This window comes from Schistocerca serialis, chromosome 2, assembly GCF_023864345.2.
Source record: "Schistocerca serialis cubense isolate TAMUIC-IGC-003099 chromosome 2, iqSchSeri2.2, whole genome shotgun sequence".
Taxonomy (NCBI): domain Eukaryota; kingdom Metazoa; phylum Arthropoda; class Insecta; order Orthoptera; family Acrididae; genus Schistocerca; species Schistocerca serialis.
Genome location: NC_064639.1, coordinates 848,942,052 through 848,957,487, shown reverse-complemented (window position 1 = coordinate 848,957,487; position 15,436 = coordinate 848,942,052). Strand labels below are relative to the sequence as shown.

Genomic DNA, 15,436 nt, shown 5'->3' with positions numbered 1-15,436 from the left:
ACTAGCGGGACCAGCGGACAACTGCAAAGGCTGCACGGTCCCATAAAACCATGCAGTTGTGGGAAGAAAAGCAGCAGAATCACGAGACAAATGACGTGCGAATTTCGTTCTGGTGGCACTGCTATAAACCATCGGGACTTGCAATCAGATACATATAAGAGCCAATGCGTTCCTGGATCAAGCCTCTTTCCAGCACCCACAGTTACCATAAACCCTGAAAAGAACAAGATGACATGGCGCAAAGCGATACTTGCAGACCATTGGTGGTGCCGAATGCTGCGGTGGGTATAGCAAGTGTAGCAGCATCCAATGGTGGCAGCCATGCAGAAGTTCCCCTGGTGATGGTCTGTCTAGTGTGTGGGAGTGATAGGAGGCACAAAAGAGTTGCAGCACCTGTCCCCATGTGTGGGTGGTGTGAAGCTTGGTCCTCTTTTGTTTAAAAGTGCGTACGAATCATTTTGCTTCTCCGTTGGACTGTGGGTGAAATGGAGCACTGGTCAGATGATGAATGCTGTTTCGTTCCTCTGGTATATGACCTGAGATGACAATATCGTCAAGATAGTTTGAAGAAAATTGCATTTTTGCAGTCAGCTGTTCCAAGTAACATTGAAGAAATGGCGTGTGTAGAAGCATTGCCGAAGGACAAACGCTAATACTTGAACAGTCATAAGTATGTATTAACAACAAAGACTTTCTGTGATTTTTCATCCAGTGGAATCTGCAAGTAGGCATCACGCAAACCTATCTTAGAAAAGTAACATCCTGCCAAGCCTGTGCATGAGTTCCTCAGGGTGAGGTAATGGATAAGTGTTAACTACTGTCTGTGGGTTGACTGTAGACTTGAAGTCAACATAGACGCAAATGCAACCAGAAGACTTAGGCAACAAAACAAGAGGACTTGGCCATTGACTAGCTTCAATGGGAGCAATTACACCATTATCTTGCAATTCTTTCAATTCACTCGCTACAATGTCTCTTAAAGCTATCGGAATGGGACGGGGAAAAAAAAAACCGTCGGCTGTGCTTTGTCTTTCAATGTAACATATGCTACAAAGCTTTTCCCATTCCTTCTGAAAATAGTTCAGGAAATTCTTTAAGCAAGCTAGCAGCACTGTCATTTGGTGCAAATGTAGATGTGGGAAGTACATTCTCATGAATGCTAAGTCCAAACAAATCAAAGGCATCTAAATTGAAAATGCTCTCACTGTCCTGGATTTCAGCACATTAAAATTCCCTGTCCTTGTGTGAGATTGGTAAGTGGCAGGCAAACTACACTATCTAAGCAGTGGAATTTCCTGTTTGTTGTAAGCAGTGAGGTGCTTGCTAGATATAGAAAGGTGTGGTGAGCCTAACTGTTCATACATTGCATGATTAAGCAAAGTTTCTGAGCCACTTGTGTCACAACAGCCAGCAATTTGTAATGAGACAAATAGTACGTTAGAACAACACTGCACAGCACTAGGGAAAGAAGGAGGCACAACCTTAATCTTAATTTTGTCAGAACCTGTTGTAGGTTTGGAAAACACTGCATTCACTGCATGTGCATGAGCCTGTTTTTTTCTGGGACTGGGCAAAATTGGTGTTTTTGTGCTGTTGCAAACAAACTGCTAGACATGGCCTTTTTTTTCCACACGTGTAACACGTTGCGTTACGTGATGGGCAATCCTGAATTTTATGACAAGCAAAATGTCTAAGGCAAGATTTCACTAAGTTCACAGGTCTCTTTACCCGTCTACATGGGTGACCGTGCAGCTGTGTACGCGCACATTGTTGTGGCTGCTTAGAGTGGTCGCGAGCAAGGGGCAACTTGACCTGACAATTTGGGGCCTGGTCAGACTTATCGGCCACTATGGCACCCAAATCATATTGCTCTAAGATTCACAACACTTGAGGAAGTGATGGATCAGATTACTTTAGGATCTGTTCCCGTATTCTACTATATGGAACATTGAATATTATTGCATCCCTAATCATTAAATCACTGTAAAAGTTGCCACAACTACACTTAAATTTACACTTCCTAGTCATGCCTGTTAATTCTGTGTACCACTGACGGTACATCTGTTCTGGCTTTTTCTGCAGGCAAAAGAACTGGTATCTGGCTGCAGCTACTTGGACTTGCTGGTCGTTGTACTTGGTTAATGCAGCGATTACTTTGTCATAACCGAGTTCATCAGGAGGCACTGTTTTTATATCAACCAGAGCACTGGGGACCCTGCAAATCAAAAGAAAGTGTTGTAGCTTTACAGCACCTTCAACATGATGAACTTGAAAATGTGCATGGAACTGTGTCAGTTTTTTGAGCGATTCCTCTTTGGTGTCATTAAGTTGCCAGAGCGTTGGCATGCTGGTCGGTGGCACTTGCTGGGCTAGTCGGTCAGTTGGTCAGTTGTTGTTGTGCTGCCAACGCAGCTTGTGCAGCCAGAACTTGTTGTACCGTCATCAGCAAAGTAGCAATGTGTTGGTTCTGAAACTGAAAAGCTTGTCTTAGATCCCATCCTCGTCACCAGTTTTTGTGTTGTCTCATTGTCACTGTAGGCTTGTACCACAGGAAGCAAAGAGAGGATGTTGTTTGGTGGCCAGTATCCTGTTTCTATAACTCAACTGCATGCTTGTATTAACAGGGCTATTTATTAACATAAACAGAATGCTACTTATCCTAAGATAGTCCAGGAGTCGTTCTACAACCTCTTCCATAATAGTCCACGTTAGCCTCACTGCTGGTGAAGTACAAGTCATGCCATACACACGACTCTAGTCCCTATGTGCTGGGTGAGACAGAGATTCTGATTGCAGCTGAGGACTTTGCTTGTTGACTCATTAGATGACTGACTGACTGGGCCTCCGGTCCGCAGCGACGATCTAAATACTGGTGGTCGAGAGTGTGTTGATGACGCATTGCCTGAGTGTCTGTTTTTGGCCTCTCTCCTGATAGGCTTGATGCCTGCACCTACTATTGGTCTTCTCGCAATCTCTTTGCCACCTGGTGTGCTGGTGACAGCTTACAACAGCACAATTAGAATTTGTGTTATACACAGATTACAAGGAAAAAGATTAATACAAATAATTTGCATATGACATCAAAGTCAGCTATGAACAAAGACATATTTTAAACAAATTGGTTCATAAAGGCTTTGAGTGTCAAATTATGCCGAACTTTAATAATCAGTAATAAACTGCCTAACTATTCCAATTGCTACAATTAACAGAATCTTTAATGCTAAAGTTACATTCTTTGATACATCCAACTATCTCATCAACCAAGGTAAAGATTACTATCCACTGAACTTGGTACAATTTCAATAATTAGTCATGACATTCACAATGTTTTTCTAGAGCTTTCTGTTCTTTGATATTACATGGGAATAATTGCGCCACAGAATTGTCAGTAGTACTCTTGCAAATTTGGTAACCTTGTTTCAGCCAATCACAAACTCATAAACACACTATTACAAATTATTAAAATGTTGTGATTTTGACAATGACTTATTGTATTTACCATCAACAGACACACAATTCACAATTTTTTCATACAACATTAAGAAAAATAAATGTGAAATGTAGTCATACAATAACAATAAAAGCTACATGATACAGTGTATCGTGTTGTTAATTAATCAGATATGGCAGTAATACAGTATGTGAAACTCAGACTTTTACAGTACATACCCTTTCCAGTTTCAGTTTTAAGGAACTACTGAAAAGCAGTCCGTTCAATTCCTAATTTTTCTGGCTGTTTGTATATACTCATATCTAAAAGCACGCCGAGTTTCACTTTTAGTAGTTATTTGTTAATTTACTGTGGATTCTTCATGCAGTCATTTTGCTGAGTACAATGACTTATCTCAACATATTGAGTGCTGCTGTAATAGTAATACATTTCTTTACGAGATCAACATAAATATTAAGTACTGTTTTTGTGTGTGTGTGTGTGTGTGTGTGTGTGTGTGCATGCGCATGCATGTGCATGCGTACGTGTGTCAACTGTGCTGTGATTTAAATATCCATATTTGCAGAAATTTTTGCTTAGTGCTGATCATTCCCCCTATGTTTTCAGCCCGTGAGAGAAGGGAGAAGACGATAGTGGAAAATCCTGGTAAGAGAAACCTCAATTTTTTATGAGTTAGACTATAGGTTCAAATAACAGTTTTTAAGGTGTTGGTTTAACAGCAGAAATCAGTTAATATTCTATAAATAATCAAGAAGTCAGTTCCATAATACTTTGAATTAGTTTTTAATTTGTGTGACATAAAAACAAAACAAATTCTAGATTTATATTAACCGTGAAATCATTTCTCACTAAGCTATGCACAAGGAACAAAAGTACAAATTATTATTCATCATAATTAGTTTTTAAAGAAACTGAAATATTAATATAACAAATGGATTTCAGACGAAAACAGGAAAGGGTAGTGGAAATAACAGGGATCATTTTATAGTATGGCTGGAGGAAAAAATATAAGTGGCGCAAAAGGGATTATTTCTAGAAATTTTCACTCTGCAGTGGAGTGTGCACTGATATGAAACTTCCTGGCAGATTAAAACTGTGTGTCAGACTGATACTCTAACTCGGGACCTTTGCCTTTCACAGACAAGTGCTCTACCAACTGAGCTACCCAAGCATGACTCACGACCCATTCGCAGAGCTTTACTTCCGCCAGTACTTTGGAAAAAGTTTGGAAGGTAGGAGATGAGGTTCTGGTGGAAGTAAAGCTATAAGGATGGGTCATGAGTCATGCTTGGGTACCTCAATTGGTAGAGCACTTGCCCGCGAAATGCAAAGGTCCCGAGTTTGAGTCACGGTCTGGCACACAGTTTTAATCTGCCAGGAAGTTTCATACTCAGAGCTTCCTCAACATCAGTGTTACATATTTTACATTCATGGGACAAAGTATTAGAGTATTACCTCTAAATTTATTCAATTTCTGGCAGATAAGTGAAGCTATTTTCAGTCATTTATTTACATTGTTAAAGAGCTACATAATGATTAACTTTTATTTTAGCATCAGAAATTATTGAGAAGGCATCACCTGCAGAGACACCAGGGAATGGTGAGAATGTTGACTGGGACTTCGCTCAAGTGGAGTTATTGGAAAAACAAGGAATTGATTTGAAAGCTGAAATGGAGAAACGGCTGCTTGTCTTGGAAGAACAGTTCCGTAAAGAGAAAGAAGAAGCTGACCAGCTCTTTGAAGAGCAGAGAAAGGTATGTTTAGTTTGTGTAAATGAGGACTGGCACTCAGATAACTGGTTTTTCTTACATGACCACAATTATCTAGCAGTGAACAATGTCTTAATTTAAAATTGATTGAGCGGTAAATGTTTCAGCTGTACCTTCAAATATATTTGTTGTCATAAATAAGAGCATACGTAAAAAAATATTACTATACCATATAACATGAAGAAAGCTATATTCTGTACAGGATAAATGTATAATGTGCAGAAGCAAATTTCTAAAATATCCAATAGTGTTCAATTTTTTAAAGGCTAATCACAAATGTTATTCAAGGATTGAGAGAGGAGTTCTGAAAACACAGTTTTTGATGGTACATTGATGAACAAATGCTTCACACAGTTCTTGGTGTGCTAGATTTGTATTAAATAAATTTATCCAGGATAAAATACAAATTTGAAGCAACAAGAACTCCAGGAATAATTTATTCTTCACTAACTTTGATACTGAATCTGTACAAAGAAGGACAGTGCAAATTATCACTGGTGAAACTGCGATATAAAATAAAGATGGGCTGTGGCAGTTCTGTGACTGTAAGCCTCTACTTACATCTACATACTTGCTCTGCAAACCACTGTGAAATACATGGCAGTGAGTACTTCCATTGTACCAGTAATTTAGGCTTCTTCCCGTTGCATCCATGTATGGAGCATCGGAAGAACGACTGCACAAACATTGCTGTGCACACTGTAATAAATCTAAATTTGTCTCCAAGACCTCTACAGGAGCAATACGTAAGGGTGCATTGTAGTATATTCCTATACCCGGGCTGGTGAAACATGTCACTTGACAGCTGGCATGTGGTTGGCTATACTGCGATTGCATGGTTGCAATAGCTACCACTGCACACGCCCACAACTCCAAAGTACATTTTGTAAGTGTAAGCTACAGTCAACATTTATATGTTAAGTGCAATAAAGTACGTTTTTCTAACAATGGAGAGGACGATGACGGAGACTAACTGTTTGATAGTATATGAAACCGGGAAATAAAATCACCTGATGTTAATGCAATAGCTATGAAAAGTTGTTCCAAATTTTTACTGTAATGGCTGCACGTAAAACGTCGTATAAAAATGTAAACCTAAGCATACCAAAGAACACGCTATCCACACTCATAGAAAGAATTAAAGCAAAACATGCATAGCTAACCCGATTGCAGAGTGAAAGAATTAATTCTGTATACATTTACACTCACCAATTTATACTGTCAATGGTGCAATTCCATCCAGTTCTCCTTCACTAACATCAGAATCGGCACCAAAATTGTTGTCTTCATCATCATCATCATCATCATCATCATTAAGAGAAATCAATAATTGTTCATTTTCATTTATAATGGCATCTATAGTCTGTGCTTCTCTTATGAGTTTAGCAACATGGTCTACTTCTTTCCTCCATGAGGTAGAGTCTACAGTAGCAAGACCTTCACGTAGCAGTCTTTCCACTTCTGTTGTAGTAAAAGTCTTATTGTTACTTCTAATGTACGCCTTGACTTCACTCCAAACCAATTCAATTGGATTAAAATGAGTGTGATAAGGTGGTAGCCTAATTACCAAGTGACCCTGTTCATTTGCAATTTCATCTACAACGTATTTAGGCATCACAGGCTTATTTTGTTTTATGAGCAAGCATAACAGCAGCTTTGTCATGCTCAGGTCCACAGCAATGTCTCTTGCCTGCAACCACTGCACCATAGTTTCTTTACGCTCAGTAGTGGTGGGAGTTATATCTAAAATCATGGAATGGTACAGTGCATTATCTATCACAAACACTGTCGGAACACTAAACTGGAGCAATTAAACTACCGTGAGTGTTCTGTATCCTCTTTTTTTTTTTTTAATCGAAAAACTGTTCGTCAGCGCACCTGACGATGGCGACATGTCTGATCGCCGAAATATTGTTGGACACTATGAACTGGCAGTATACCCATGGACTGTTCGAGCAACAAATGCGCTAGAAGAAGCTGAAGAATCACATCATATTGCTTTTTTTTTCTTTCCCAGAGTACTTAAAAACACACTGTTTCTCTCACAGGGGCTTTCTTCCACATGGTTCACTTCACTGTCTTGTAAGTCTTGAAGTAGCACCCCTTTCCTTAGAACTGTTCTTTCACGGAGTCCTGGAGTTTTTGAGGTATGCTCTAAAACTTTATCCGCAGGAATTGACACATACCCATGAACAGAAACAAATTCTTTTTCTTGCTTGTAAAACTCACGCATCCTCTATAGCAGTTCCAAAGCCTGACTATTTAATGGAACTCCAGGGCGCAATGGATTACCGCTTGGTGAATGACATTGTTTTGGTGACATTGTTTAACAAACAAAAACTGTAGTCGAGGTGGTAACACAACACAACAGCAGGCGTTCGCGCACTAACATACAATGTTTACACAGAAGCCAGCAACATGGTAGCGTCGACACCGGAACTGGCTTTTGTTCGGTGCTGTTATTGGTTCAGAAGACGCGGTGCCTTGCATTCCTCGCTTGTTTGTTAGTTATATTACCATCTCTACGGTGCTTGGGGAGTGACCTTGAACTGACATGTTTCAGTGGCCTGGGTATACATTCAGTACTTAAAGATGACAAGGTCAGTTTTTTTCTGCATCCCCGTGATGCTCTTCCATGGGTCAAACAAACATGTAACCATTCTTGCTGCCCTTCTCTTTAGACATTCAATATCCAACATTTGTTCAATTTGGTACAATTCCCACACACCTGAGAAATATTCCAGAATGGGTCACACAGTTGTTTCAGAAGTAATCCCCTTTGTATACTGATTGTGCTTCCCTAGTAGTCTAGCAATGAACTGCATTCTGGCTCCTTCTTTACTTGCAGCCGATCCTATGTCATCATTCCATTTCATATCTCTACAAATTGTTACAGTTGTATGAGCTTACAGACTCCATCTACCATCTGTGAGTCATTGATATTGTAATTGTAGAGTATTATGATTCTCTCTCTCTCTCTCTCTCTCTCTCTCTCTTTTTTTTTTTTTTTTTTTTTTTTTTTTTTTTTTTTTTTTTTTTTTTTTTTTTTTTTCATGAAGCGCAAAATTTTACATTTCTGACCCATTAAAGCAAATTGCCAACACTGGCACCGCTTCGAATTCTTATCAGATCTGATCAATATTTATGCAGCTTTCCCCAGACAGTACTTCATTATATATACTGAGCATGGTGGCACGGTTGTTAGCACACTAGACTCACATTTGGGAGGACGACAGCTCAAAACCTCATCCAGATTTAGATTTTCTGTGATTTCGCTAAATCGCTCCAGGCAGATGCTGGGGTGGTTCCTTTGAAAGAGCATGGCCAATTTCTTTCCCCATCCTTGACACAATCCGATCTTGTGCTCCATCTCTAGTGACCTCGATGTCAACAAGACACTAAACTCAATCTTCCTGTGTTGTTCCTTTCATTATAGATAACTGCATCATCTGTGAAATGCCTGAAGTTACTATTAATATTGTCTACAAAGTCATTAAGATACAATATGACCAGCAAGGATCCCAAAACACTTATCTGAGGCACATCTGAATTTATTTCTACATGTGTCAATGACTCTCCATCCAAGATAACTTGTAATGTCCTTCATACCGATAAATCCTCAGCCCAGTCACAAACTCTGCCTAAAATCTATGTGATCATACTTTTGATAATAAGTGTAGGTGTAACATTGAGTCAAATGCTTTGTGGAAGTCAAGAAATACTGCATCAGCCTGACTGCTTTAATCCATGGCTTTCAGGATATCTTACGAGAAAGACACAAGTTAGGTTTTACATGATCCATGTGTAACCTTCTACCTCTTCCTCTTCTCTATGCCCCTTTAAATGTAATTTTGATTTATGTAAGGTTAAATACCAGTTTTGTCTTTATTTTGTTGCAAGAGGCTTGTTTGTGACTACCATTTCCTTTCTTTCATGTCTCTTCTTTCCTATATGATTTCGTAACTGATTCATATCCTTACATTAAAGGTTTTAAGAAAATACAACCTGATACACCCACCCAAGATGTCCTAATCCATTTCACCTGTATCTCTAGCGAATTTCGCCCTGCAGTTTCATTTTCACACATCTCAATGTTTATGATGTCATATCTCCAGAAATATGTCCCCTATAATGATATAATTTTGTAGATACATTCAGTGCCATATGTGGATATTGTCTGCAAAATGTGTTATGAATAGAATTAGTAGCAAGTAAATAATAAATTTAAACATCATGCATGATGTGGCATTTTTTCCACACATCTCAGTGTTTATGACATGATATCTCCAGAACTGTGTCATACGACGATATAATTTTGCAGTTATGTTCAGTGATATATATGAATACTGTGTGCAAAGTGTGTTGCAAATACAGTTGGTAGTAAAAAAGTAATGAATTAAAACATCATACCTGATGTGACAGTTTTACTGCATGAACAGCAAAAATTAATAAGTGGTAAACTTTTTTCCTTTCATCATTTTAGCAGTGAGAAAAAGTTTTATAAAGGTTCAAAATTAAGTATAAAGTTTTTTACAAGTCACTAAGTGTTCTCATTCTCAGACACTGGACAAGAGAAAAAATGTCTGGGTATTCACGTGTCTTGGGTTACACTTTGTTTTCACCCTCACCTTCACCCCTTTGATAGATAGGTGTTCTTATCCCATAATGATACTATCCAGACAATAAGTGAGATGTGTACCAAGTTTGGTTGAAATTGTTCTTGTGGTTTAGGAGGAGAGTGGAACATACATACATACATACATACATTCATTCTTACAGTATGTATGGAAGTGGTCACCTTCACTCCTTAAATTAATTATGAAAAACAATTGTTTTTAAGGGGAATAGAAAGGGAAAGGGATTATAATATGTGAAAAACTTATAACCCTTTCACATCATGGTAATGTGCAAATAAAGGACTTATGAGATAAGTGTTCTGATTGATGAGGGAGTTGGCAGTGAATAGTGTAGTTAAAAATGTTACAGAAGGGAATATGTAGAACAAGACTTAAAAGTCATGAGAGATAGAAGTTGGAGAATAATGAGTGATGCACAGAGTTAGTGTATTGATAAAATTGGATCATGTGGGATGAGAGGGCCAGTTGTCTGACAAACTGCCATATAAGTCAACAGTAAATTAATGCATTTTTCCTACCTGCAACCTGTCACATTTTCCATTTCTCAAACCCCATAAAATGAAAGTAATGTCAGCCTATGGAACACAAAACGAAAAAGTGTTAGTGTTAAAGCAGCAATCAAGCAAATTGTCACATTCCAGAGCAGTAGGATTCAGATGCCCTTTTGGCTGTATGCCCTTTTGGCTGTTCAGGGTATAAGTTCTCTATATTTTTCCCCAATTGCATAAGACAATTGCAGGGATGTATCTTTTAAATAGACCATCTACATCTACACATCCAAGATATCAACAAGACATGTAACATTTTAAATCCTTCTTCCTCCTTCCATCCATCTGTCCTGTTTAGAACAGATTTGTCAAAAAGCAACAAGAACAAACTGAAAGTAGTGTTTCTGAAAAGAACATAAACTTCCCCAACTAAATGATTAATAAACAATTCTGTAATGAATTCTAGGAGATGTATCTGAATGTTGTATAAATGACTCAAAGCAACATTGTCTGCATTTACAAATAGATAATTGTATGTAGGAAACATTGTTATTGAAATAATTACTTGAATTTGGACTGAAACCCGTCACAGCTGAGTGGGAGTTAATGGCACTACCGTCTGACTTAACAGCAAGTGGACATTACTCAGGAAAAATAAAAGCCACAAATGGGATGGAAATTTAAAATAAATAGTATTTCTTATGAAAATCTGAAAACTTTGATATTGCATTTCAGCGCATTTTAGTTCATTCAACTTTAAAGAAAAATATAATTTTGTTTTAGCAGTGTCCAGGGCTTGTCTCTGCTTATATGATGTAACAATTGTAGGATTTGGTTCTGTTATTCTGCACGTTAATGAAACCATTTACTTCCTGTTCTGCCAAAATCAGTCATTCTAGCAACTAATTCATTCAGACATATTCATCATATCACCACAATGGGAGAATCCCTCAGGGGTGTGAAACTAGTCGTGAAATACAGTACCACAGTGATGTGACTGTGATAGAATCCTTCTGTAGATTATATTAGCAACTATCAATCATTATTTTTAAAAAAAAAAGAAAAAAGAAAGAAAGAAAAAAAGATAGCTACATGACCATAAGGTAAAAATTTTGCCAGTGCAGTTCACTTGTATTGTCCCAGTAGTTGCCTTGGTCCTGTTCTGTTTGTAGTGCAAGTAACATTTTTCCCTTCTTATATATAGTTAAATTGCACTTCCTTGCAATAGTAATTACCTATTCCTATACATGTTCATTCATTCTCTCTCTCTCTCTCTCTCTCTCTCTCTCTCTCTCTCTCTCTCTCTCTCTCTCTCTCCCATCTCATGACGTACATTAACAATCCATTTGGTTTGCGTACAGGAGACATGTCAAAAATTGATACTACAGCTACAATGATTTTTACACTAAAAAATAATAACACTATAAGGATAGTTCTTGGAATGTGTAACACATTGTATCCAGCTCAAATTTCCAGTTTGTCCTGCATGAATTCATCCACTGAGTAATAACACTTCAGTGTGAGTACCTCATATAGCTTTCTTTTAAGTGAACCTAAATTCATCTACATCAGCTTGTTCCCTTTTAATTTATTACAAATTTTCATTCCTATGTATTGAGGTCCCTGAGCATGCAGTCTGAGGTGGTGGATGGTGAGCATAAAATTTTCTTTGTTTCTAGTATCATGTGAATGGCGAAAATGGTTTCTCTCAAATAATTCCTGTCTGGTGTACAAAAATATAATAATTTCATGTATTCTCTCTCTGTCTCTGTCTCTCTCTCTCTCTCTCTCTCTCTCTCTATCTCTGTGTGTGTGTGTGTGTGTGGGGGGGGGGGGGGGGGGGGAGATAGAGAGCAATTTAGTTGTGCTTGTTTTCTTGCAATGGTTTCTTGTTCTTCTTAATCTTTCTTGCATTTCACATTTCGTTAGATCTTCTCTTACAGCTTTGTTTGTGTTGCTATTGGTTTTTAATTTAAATTTCTTTTTTCCCCTAGTTGTCTTGGCACATTTAAGACCACTTAATTTTATTGTGCATTTGTATAGTTCGTGATTTGAAGTTTCACGTGAAAAGTGAAATTTTCAGGTACTGGAAATCTTGTTTAATTTTCTACTTTTTTGCCCTATCTATTGTTTATATAATATCGTGAGCTAAATAGCAAAACATAAAGTAATCATAGTTCTGGATTTTCATTTTTTGACTCACAAGAACATATAAAACATTCAGATATATCATTAAATTCATTTTACATGTCGATGATCTCACTCGGCATATTATTCTGTATTTAGCACAATGTGATGTTTTGTTTTAGCATTTCTTTTGTTCTGTTGTACAATTTAATGGATTTAATCATTTCTTTAAATTCAGAACTATGAGGCCAGAATTGATGCACTACAGAAACAAGTTGAAGAACAGAGTATGACTATGTCAATGTATAGTTCTTATACTCCAGAAGATTTTAATAATGAAGAGGATATATTTGGTGAGTAATTTAATGCCATTATCTTCCTTCGTGGAATGTTACAGCTGTACAGCTTGTATTACAATTTTACTTCAGAGGCCAATATGTCCACCTCTTTCATATTACTAAAATGAATATTTTTCTGCTTCTAGCATGCATAAGCATAAAATTTTGAGTTTCGATCACTGCTTCCTAACATTTTAGTTCCTCATCAACTCTCAGAGTTTTGTAGAACTCTAATGAACAGATACACAACGGGCTTTTGGACAGGAGCTTTGCACGCCATTAAAATAAATTAAAGTATGCTGTGTAGTGTACAATCTAGTTGTGTCTAATATTTATGTGCATATGTAGTCTAAAATTATTATTAGATATAATTGTTCTGTAAACTATGTGTATTACATACATATAAAGCCAGTAAACATTATTTTGAGTTTTGTTATTTTATTTTTGAAAGCACTCCCAGTAAGCCTCCCAGATAATGAGCACTGTCGCATGAGCGTGTGTGAAGCTCTGTTAAGTTAAGTGTCTTTTTAAACTCTGAGTCTTGCTGGGTGTTGTTGCTGACTGTGGACTGCCTGCTGGCATTTCAGTCAACCCCTTGTTTGACGCAGAGTGCAACTGGAGTGACCGACAGTACCAGCTGGCCGCGTGGGGCTTCCGCAAGTGGAAGTACCATCAGTTCACCTCTCTACGTGACGACCTCTGGGGAAACGCCATATTCCTCAAGGAGGCTAACGCCATCTCTGTCGAGCTGAAAAAGAAGGTGAGAGACTGTAACTTTGTCCGTATTATTAATGTGATGAGAAATTTGTCAGCAAGTAGAATTGTGTAAAGATAAACATAATGCTATAATAAATGAAATGCAAATTCTAGGACAGAACCACATCATATAATTACATCCCTTGCGAATTATTTCAACAGCAATAATTACAATATATTGATCAGAGAAGGCACAGACTTTGAAATTCATCATTTTGTTGTTAAAAACTGAGAAAAGTAAACAAGAGTGTTTTGCCAGGCATGGTATCCGAGTGCTTTCTTACATTTATTTCGTCAGGATTTATGTAAGGAAGCTCCATCTTCCACATTACATACATCTTCCACATTATGCTCATAGTGGGTACGGTTTTTGTTTTGCATAACCCATGTCATGGTGTGGTGTTCTTTGAGCCTGCAACTCGGGCCATACATTTTGTTTCCCTGCCTTGCTCTGCACATACAGTGCAGTCGGCCATAGTTCCAGCTCGCCAAGGTGGCTCTGTCCTTTGCTGATGCACTGATAGCTCTTCTGTTTCTTGACTCAACAATATGCTGCTTTTAGTCTAGTGTCTCACTTTCACTCTCTGGTTATAATGTAGGCTGTTTTCCATTATCCATCTTTTTATTCATTGACTTTCTGCCCAGTGGACATTATGGTTTAACTATGATGGTAGGGCCTTCTGTCTTGTCCTCCATGTGGTTCACTATATTTTAATTTTTGTAAGTACACTTGTGCTTTTATCTATTCTCATAATTATGTGCTTTTTGCTCTGGTATTGTATGTTTAGGGGTTCAGTCACTGCCTTTGCTTATTTCTTGTTATGTAGATATGCATCTGATGATGCTACACCCATGAAACCTGTAGTGCCTTAATAAAATTGGTTCAAGATACAACTGTTTACAGAGTTATTGCTATGAAATGTACTACCATAGCTGTGGTTGCCCTGACCACAGAGCTGTTTGTAAACTGATAATTTTTTTAGGGATGAAACTTGGCTTTTTTACTTTAATTTTCAGTTAGTTATCATCTCCTATTTGAAGGAATTTTTACTGTTGCTAACTTCAGATTTCATTTCATGTCAGGGTTTCCACCTGACATTCGGCATGCACACTCTGCAGAAACCCCCCAGGCTGGTCTGTGTGTGAACCTTTTAACATGGAAGTTTAAGGTGGAGGGTTTTTTGAACTATGGTTGCATTAATACACCAGAAGGGGTCAGGCCTGTACTACCTTATGTACAGCACTGCTGGACTCAGGGAAATTGTGGTAGCTGTTATCAATATGCATTGTGTACTTCACTTTGCTTTGTGTTGTGTGTTGCTAATTATTATTATTATTATTATTATTATTATTATTATGGAATGAGGGAGAAGATTATTCCATATCCCTCACAAGATTCCAGTATGATTGTCATGACAGCAAAAAGAACTGGCTGTCATTACCATCACGGATCATTTTTGGTTTCACGGAAGCATATATCGTGGGTGTAAGCTACCAGTTCTGTACATGGCAGGTGAGACCCGATCACTGACACAGCTTGGTGATCAACTCCACATTAAAGTGTGTGCGCTTTACATTGATCTTGATTTAAAAAAAAAAAAGCATCACAAGCCTGTTCTGCATGTGACATCCACTACTGGTGATGTAACGTAATTTTAGGCTCTAGGTATTAAATGATTTTTCTTCAGTCAGACACTACAATTTGAAATCTTTTACTGAATAACAGCATTTCTCTATTACTAAATTCTACACTTTATTCTTAAAGATATTTAAATTAGCTACCTTAGAATCAGATGGTAGTCTATTCGAAAAATCATCCCTATTGAATATGGAGTGCAGTTTATTACCTGTGATTCTGTTCAAGTTTTC

At 37.8% G+C, this 15,436-nt stretch overlaps 1 protein-coding gene across 6 annotated transcripts in view; it reads left to right on the top strand.

Annotated features, from left to right (window-relative positions):
- The window catches only part of LOC126458130 (kinesin-like protein unc-104), a 376,183-nt gene that overhangs the window by 255,137 nt on the left and 105,610 nt on the right, over positions 1-15,436 (top strand). For 5 of the 6 annotated variants that reach the window (XM_050094968.1, XM_050094972.1, XM_050094969.1 and 2 more), the window contains exons 13-16: positions 4,058-4,096; positions 5,004-5,206; positions 12,712-12,826; positions 13,399-13,571. In XM_050094968.1, coding sequence (XP_049950925.1) covers positions 4,058-4,096; positions 5,004-5,206; positions 12,712-12,826; positions 13,399-13,571 — 530 coding nt within the window. The remainder of the gene's footprint in view (positions 1-4,057; positions 4,097-5,003; positions 5,207-12,711; positions 12,827-13,398; positions 13,572-15,436) is intronic. The other variant, XM_050094971.1, reaches the window with a different exon arrangement.